Source organism: Corvus kubaryi, unplaced genomic scaffold, assembly GCF_017639235.1.
Source record: "Corvus kubaryi isolate FWS band 111438036 unplaced genomic scaffold, C.kubaryi_AGA036_p1.0 78, whole genome shotgun sequence".
In the NCBI taxonomy this organism is placed as follows: domain Eukaryota; kingdom Metazoa; phylum Chordata; class Aves; order Passeriformes; family Corvidae; genus Corvus; species Corvus kubaryi.
In genome coordinates, this window is record NW_024582065.1 from 9,030,873 (window position 1) to 9,038,660 (window position 7,788).

Genomic DNA, 7,788 nt, shown 5'->3' on the forward strand with positions numbered 1-7,788 from the left:
TGTTTTCATTGGAACTGCTGTTGTACTTCCTCTGATCTGAGATTGAGGCAAAGCAGTTTTATAGGCCTTTACAAAAATGTTGGCTATTTTATATATAGGAAGTATTTTATATAAATATACTTACATATTATAAAAGCATAATAAATGCTCTATAAATATATGTCTATAGGTATGACTATGTATTGATATAAACGTAACTACTATATAAACTTTAGTTAGTTGATTTATTTTAGAGAAAGCACAGTGATGGTCCTGGGTTCTGTGCAGTAAATACTGATTTAAATGTCTGCATTGCGAGTCTCTAGGTTATTGTGTCAGAACACTGTAGACTGGAGAAAGGCAATAGGGAGTCCCAGTCTGTGTAAATTACCATCCACATATCTGTTAGAGTGTTACAAACATTAATAAATGCCAGTTTATTAAGAACTTAATGCGACTGATGTGACACAAGTTCATTTTTTTTGTCTGGCTTTGTCTGTCAATTCTCTTGATCATTCTATCCAGAAGTTTGTTTTTGAGTAACTGCAGAAAAATGGTAATTTCTATGATTTAAGGCCTGTGTCTTTTGGGGATTTTTATATATAAGCCACAAATGAGCTGTTCAGGTTAACTTGCTGTAAGTGCATAAATTATATGTAGGTTTAGTTTTTACAACTTGCAGTGCTGTAATTTATGAGCTGTCAGTGGTCTTGCTGGAAAGAGCTGTTCAGTTGGGGCTGGCTGGTGCAGTGGAGGCTGCTCTAATGCAGGGATGTAAGTTAGATAACCATGAGAGGTGACTTTTAGAGCTCTGTCTGACTCGTCTGTCCTCCTTCCCTCCCCGAGAAGGTCATCTTCCTGCTGGGCTGTGGGCAGCTGAGCAGTGTAGGCTTCTGCAAACCGCTCATTTTGGGGTAGTTTGAACTTGGAATTTCCACATTGTGCCCTCTGTCCTCTAGTATTTGATGGAGTGTTTTGTTTGTTGAATGTTTTAAATATATATGTATGTATACAAATTTAATGGGAATCGAGAAAATAGTTTGGGAAGTAGTTCTCCAAATGTTACTTATTTTTCAAAACTTGAATTTCACTTGGACATCTGGACTGCCTTGCAGTTGTGCCACGTGTGATGCTCCACACGGGTATGTGTGGTTGGTTGTTGCTGCTGGGTGCAGTAACTGAGCCCTCCCCTCTGCAGGCACCTGAACCTGAGCGTGCGGCCCAAGACGCTGTCGGCGCTGGTGCGGAGCGGAGTCCCCGAGGCGCTGCGGGGAGAGGTGTGGCAGCTGCTGGCAGGGTGTCACAACAACGACCACCTCGTGGAGAAGTACAGGATCCTCATCACAAAGGTACCGTGGCTTTCTTCAGCTCTTTTCCCCTCCATTTCTGAAAGAATGGAAACACAGTGGCTTCGAGTATGTGCCCTCCTGCCTGAGGGTCTGTGAGTGTGCCTGAGTGTATAAATGAGTGACCATGATTCAATCCTCCAACAAAAACCCTAACAGAGAGCTGCTGGTAGCATTACACTGCTTCTTTTTTACGAGTTCTGAGTTAGTTTGTAAAAAATAAGCATCCTATTAATTGCTTTCATAATGGACAGATTAATTTTCTTTGCTTGTTTGGTTTTTCTGAATGGAGGCTGAATTTTTTTGTATTGTCTGTGTTTATGATAAAAATCCAACACTAGTAGAAATTGCAGCCTTTTTTGATAGCAAGAAAACAGAACAATGTGGATATTTTTGCACTAGACAGCAGTTTTGTGACTTTTCATCTTGAATGCTGATCTCGGTAAGGTAGGAAAAGGATATAAGAATTGTGTGTACAGACATCATCCAGTGGTTCTCAAAGTTTGAGTAACAAATGGGTCACAAAATGAAATGTCGCTTTCTTATCCAGAAAACGGATGTGTTAATTTGGATTTGACCATTATCTGTATAGCTACATTGGATTTTATTGCTTTCATCAAACATGCAAGTCTAGAAGGACTGTATTAGAAATTATTCATGATGCAGCATTAGTACAAATATAACAGAAATTAATTATTCACCAGTTAAAAAGCAAAACAAGTGAATCAGCCTTTGTATATCTATATTCTGATGGCACAGATTCACAAGGAGCAATTAAAGACCTTATTCTGAGGGCAAGAGGGCTTCTGAAATTAAACTCAGTTTCTGCTGGAATCATGCAGGAAGGATCCTACGTGATGTGAATGAATCATGTTAGATCAGCTAAAAATGTTCTGCCATAAGTGTTTTCATATACTTAGTGAACACAGAAAAAACTTGATCTGAATTCCTTAATATTGGTTTATGCATTGTAGAGCTGTAACTTGGATTTCATGGTGAATAAATCATATAAGTAATGTGGAGGTTGAGTGCTCTGGCAAGGAGTGATCACAGCTATGCTGTTGTGTTATTTTAATTGCCTGGTGAGTAGCTGTCAGCCTCACTTGTTTCTCTGTTTCAGTGTTTTGGTATCAGAATGCAAAAGATAATGTCTTTGTGGCACAGTTGGTGACACGTTCTGCTACTGTCTTTGTCAGCTGGAAGGGGATAGTGTAACATTTCATTTTTAAACCTGTGAAACCTTTCCACTCGTTTTCATTTGGCTGAGACAAAGAAAGTAACCTGCATCTCATGTGTTGCAAGCATCTCTGGAGTCCAAGTACAAGGGAGAGTAGGCTGGTCCAACACTGTGTTCTGCAGCAAAAGCACTGCTATACCTGCAGTGGTCGTTCAGCACGGAAACTAATTAAGAAATTAAAGAGAATGGGTCCTGATTGACCATTTTCAGACCCTGCTGTAGTCCCATGAGGTCTGTAGTATATCCACCAGCATGCTGCCATAGCCAGCTCAAGCAAATGAAAATGAGGTTTCCCTAATCTGGAAGTGCCATATTAGCCCAGTGCCATGGCTGTTTGTTTTGTTGTGACTTAAGTATGGAAACAGGCCGGAACTGTTTCTGTAGAAGGGACAGAGGTTGGTGCTTGAGAACAGGAGGGTGTGCTTGGTTCACAGGGGAATTGGGATTTCTTCAGTCTGCAGGCAGTGGAAAAAGTGTAAGGTTTTAAATAGGGTTATCTCTCAGTGGGTGTGTGGAGGTACTAAAGAGGAGGACAGGCAGAAAATGCAAGGGTTGTTTGGGAGGCTGAGGAGAACATGAATGCAAGGCACAGCAAGGTATCGTTTGCAGACCCTTTGTATATAGTCTGTGCCAAGAGTATAATAATGCTGGGCTGGTCTTTGGCCTTAAATTTTTGTTTTCATGCCTTTCTTAGGCATGAAATTTGATAATTTTGGAGTTCTAATGTGACTAATTCTTACTGCTCTTAAAATAGCAGCTCAGTTACAGTCAGTATGCAGCAATGCATACGAGTAAATGTTCCTGGGAAAAAAAATTGTTAATTATATGAAGACAAGGGTCCATTACCTTGCTTTACCATCTTCATAATACTTTGCTGTGTTTTGCGTGTCACTGATGCCAATTCTTCTCTGGCAAGCCTACAGTTTATTTGCATTACCATGCCTTGAAGGGGGTTTATGTGAGAATAACTGCTGTGGTGTAGTGCAGGAGCACAAGGAGTCCGTGTAAAACCTATACCCTGGAATGTGAGCAGGAGATGCAGGAAACCCGTGTGAGTGCTCATAATGCAGTTCCCTTTCTCTCTTCATGTTGACCTCTATTCCTGTAGCTGCATTTGATTTCTGCCAGGCTTTTCACGGCCCCGTGTGGCAGCACAGTCCCAAATTAATAAGGATCTGTGTTGACAGCTGTTTCAAAACCTTCTGGCCCATTTCAGGGCTTTTTTTTTTTCCCTTGTGCACAGGATGTTGGATGCAGCGCCCCAGGATTTCTTCTGGTGTTCACTTTCCTGGGCAGGCTCAGGGAGTCTCTGGTTTTTGCTTTCCTTTGCAAATTAACTGCTGCAAGGACAGTTTTTTGTTTGCTGTTCAGTTGTGGCTACTGAAGGATTGAAAAGGAGATGCCTCCTGTTGTGCTCTACCATGCAGGAGAGCTGTGTCTAGCTCTCTTCTTGAATGTGACTTAAAAATGGCATTGAAAATGTGCTTCAAGGTGTGCTTGTTGTGTTCTAGTCATCATGACAACATTTATTAATTATTTGCTCCGATTTTCTTTGCCACACACTGGCTGGGATTTTGTCCTCCTTGCTTTTGTTATTGCAGGAAGGTTGAAGTTTCACCATCGTGGTGCTTCCACAAATTACTTTTGAGAATTTGCACGCCATCTGTGTGCAATAATAAAGCTTTTAGCAACTCCAGATTGCCATGCTGGTGGTGGGGAGTGTGGATGAAAGCCAGCCCAGTGAATTAAGGTCATGTCCCTACTGGGGACAGAAAGCAAGCTCTAGGTAAAATGATCTAGACAATCCCTGGGAGAGGCATCTGGTGCTGGTAGCACTTTGGCAATCACAGTTATGGCTGTTAATCTTCAGGCTTCCAGCCACTGAAAGGTAGCAGAAGACACATGGGGACTCACTCCAGGTATGAACGGACACCTGCAGGAAAAATACTGCATGTTCTTGACAGGCATAGGTGGATGGAAGGTGGTGTTGAGTAGAAAGCGCGTAAAGCGAGCCAGACAGGCTAAAAAAGATAAATAATCATGATACCAAGCAAAAGAGACAACAGCCACTTCTCAGACAAATTTTAGAAAGGATTAACACAACTACTGAATCTCTCAGTGGAGAAGTTCTTCATAATAGCAGCATTAAAAACCTGACATTTACAATATTGAGGAGAAAATAAAAAGCTTTTGGATATAGGTCTGTGTGGGAGGAAGTAATGTTGAAAGGAAAAAAACCATGAACTGTTGTACCAGATAAATACACTATATTAAGAAAATTACAACATGAGAGGGACATCTTGTGGCACAAACAAAATAAAAAATTATAGTCCAGTGTCAGGAGGAGTATCCTGGAATGTTACCCCGGGGTCACCATTTCTGGGAGAAATCCCAGACCTGGTAAGAGATTAATTTGTTCCAGTCTTTCTTATAGCAGGACTCCTGCTACCCACTTTCTCATCTTCCCACCTTTTTGTCTCCATGAAATGAGGATTATAGAACACAGATGTTCTACCAAATATACTCGTCTGTCTCAGTGCAAATGATGCTAGTTTTTAATGAAGAAATAGATTAAAATGTCACTACCGTTATTTGACTGAATGTGTTGTCATCGATAGCATAAAATGTGACAGAACCTTAGCTGTGGGCGGTTAACACTTATTTTCCACTTGTATCACAATCATATTTCCATATGTTCCTATAAATTAAAAAGAATACATTGAATTTTCAGGAGTACAGAGGGCCATGACTGTGTACAATCAACTGAAATGGAACCTACCATGCATCTGTGCATCACAGTGTGAGATGGTGTAGCCTTGTCAGTGTGCCTGAACTTCAAGATCCCTTGTTTGATTAGTTTGGATCACATGGTGATAAAAGTTTAATTATCTTTTACAAGCAGTACTTTTCCCAAGAGTTTTCATTGTAACTTTGAATAATTTCTTGAGTACTTTTCATTGCCTTAGATGAGGTGGTGCTGTACCATGGTGTAGAGTGGGAGAAGTCTCTATACCCCAGCAGTATTTTCAGCCTCACGGACCTCAGCCACCTCAGCCACACATTTTGGTGTCTTTAGGAGTGGTTCTCATGGTGGGCTGGTGGTGCACCCGAGCAGAGAGCTGGGGGAGCAGGCACTGTACCCTAGTTTACCTTCTGGGTGCAGTTTGCACCCTTGGGCCACTTTGGGCTGGCTTCTGGGGCAAGGGCAGGAGGAGGAGGTGGAGCTACTGCTGGTTTGGGTGTTTCAAGCAAACAGGAGTAAGTTGGCAAGAGCACTGAGTGGAGTCATTGCTCTCAGCTTCGAAGAAACAATAGAATGTCAGTTAAAGGAAAAAACAGACGTGGCTCTTCTATAGAAATACCTCGGCTCTATGGGCATTCAACTTTTCATAAAAACCTAAACACTGGGGAGTTTTTGATTTCATGGTGCAGCTTCTGTTTAAAAATTTCAGCAACCAGATGTTGTTTTGGTTGGGTTCAGTATTTCCATTGCTACCTCATTTTTATGTATCTGAGATAGAAAGTTTAATGTATGTTGTTTCCTTGGGGATGTTTATAATGTGTCTATTTGTGCCCAAGGATCCAGAAATACTATTTGAATCAATCGGTATGTAAATCATTCTGTGCTTTGGAAAGATAGGAGATCATTTCTCCAGCAGTAATTCAATCATAGCTTGTTTTTTTGTAAATCCACAATACCCTGGCCTAAATTTAATTCAAAGTTTATGTTTCCTAGCTACAGTTCTAGTACTTCAGTCGTCATGAGTAGAAACACCATAAATTGTAAAAAAAAATGATGGACAATAGTAAAGGGATCTTTTCTGGGTTAAACATAGGGCAGAAACCCCAAATTTTTGTTTTCAAACATTTGTATGAGTCTGAGTAAAATCTGCCAAGTCATGCTGTTGTCCAGCACAGACTTTTGGCCAACACAAGTGTATCATGAAATGTTTTTTCTACTTACCGGTTAGCTAAAAACCTGAGAGTTGCATCTTGATTGCTTTGACATCTACCCCTTTGGCCTCAATTAATTTCCCATTAGGTATTTTGCAGTGACCAATGTTTAGCTTAGGTTAACCGAAACCTTGGGTTTGTTGGTATTGGTTGAATTCAGTGTGTGGACTCAGGCTTGTAAGGATGCCAGTTGCACACTTTCATGTCTGACTAAATGATTTTGATTGCTGAAGAGCTTCACTCCAGTTTTTTACTGGTTTGATCCATTCAAATACAAATTCCTGTAGCAAGGGCCTGTCCTAAGCGTTGGCGGTGGAACCGTCAGGGTCAGAGGATGAGCTCCCACGTACCATGGGAACGTGTTTTCCAGCCTGTCAGTTGAAGCTCTTGACAAACAATAAACAAGAGCTGTACCTTTTATGCCTCTCCGCCTTCAAAGAGGTTTTTCTGGTTAAATAGTGAGGTGGTATTAACTTAGGGTGTGAATACAAGTTGGAGTGTTGTGCTGTGAATCTCTCGCGTGTTTGCTGGCTGGAATGTCGCTGGGTTTTCTGTTCTGGTGTCGGATGTCCCAGGGACTGTCAGGGACAGCGATGCCTTTGTGTTCTGTGTATATATGTATGTGTGGAGGGAGGTGCCTGCCTACCTGGAGCATCATCTGGATTAATGGTGGGACATCGTTCTCAGCTTTGCCCTTGGTTTCAGTTGTCTCCTAAGCAACACACACAATACCTAGGAAAGGCACGTTTATTCCCGACTAGGTATTTCCCCAAAAGGGCTGGGATGGAAAAGCCTTTAAGTGACGACGAACCGCGTGAATTCAGGGCGGTGATGGACGGTTGGCGCTCGCCGTGCAGGGGTGCAGGAGGAGGAGCGGGCTGCGCGCTGGGTGTGTGTCCCTGAGGCACCGGCGGCGCGGGGACGGGCAGGGCTGGGACCCGCGTGTGCTGCCGGGGGCGGCGGGGTCGCGCCGGGTGAGGCTCCCACCGCCACCGGCCGCCCGTGGAACCGCCTCGCCCAGCGCCCCGGGAGTGCGGACCCGCCTTCCCGAGGCTGCGGCCGGCGCTGCCCGGCTCCCTGCGCGCTTGGGCGGGCGGATGGGGGCCGGGGCTGCGGCCCCGCTCCCCGCCGGGTCCTCGCTGCGCCGCGCCCTCCCCCGCGCTCCCGCCGCCTCCCTCCCCTTCCTCCCGCCTCCCCGCCCCCGGCTCCGCATCGCCGCGGCCGGAGCACACGCCGCCCGCCCGAGGATGCTCCGCGCTTTTGTTCCCCCGC

General features: G+C 43.7%; 2 protein-coding genes across 3 annotated transcripts in view; both read left to right on the forward strand.

Moving 5' to 3' along the window:
• RABGAP1 (RAB GTPase activating protein 1) overlaps positions 1-7,788 on the forward strand; it is a 63,360-nt gene that overhangs the window by 22,900 nt on the left and 32,672 nt on the right. For both annotated transcript variants that reach the window (XM_042052488.1, XM_042052489.1), the window contains one exon: positions 1,178-1,328. In XM_042052488.1, coding sequence (XP_041908422.1) covers positions 1,178-1,328 — 151 coding nt within the window. The remainder of the gene's footprint in view (positions 1-1,177; positions 1,329-7,788) is intronic.
• GPR21 (G protein-coupled receptor 21) overlaps positions 7,698-7,788 on the forward strand; it is a 9,715-nt gene continuing 9,624 nt past the window's right edge. The window contains exon 1 of the mRNA XM_042052500.1: positions 7,698-7,788. The gene's annotated coding sequence lies outside the window, so the exon portion shown is untranslated.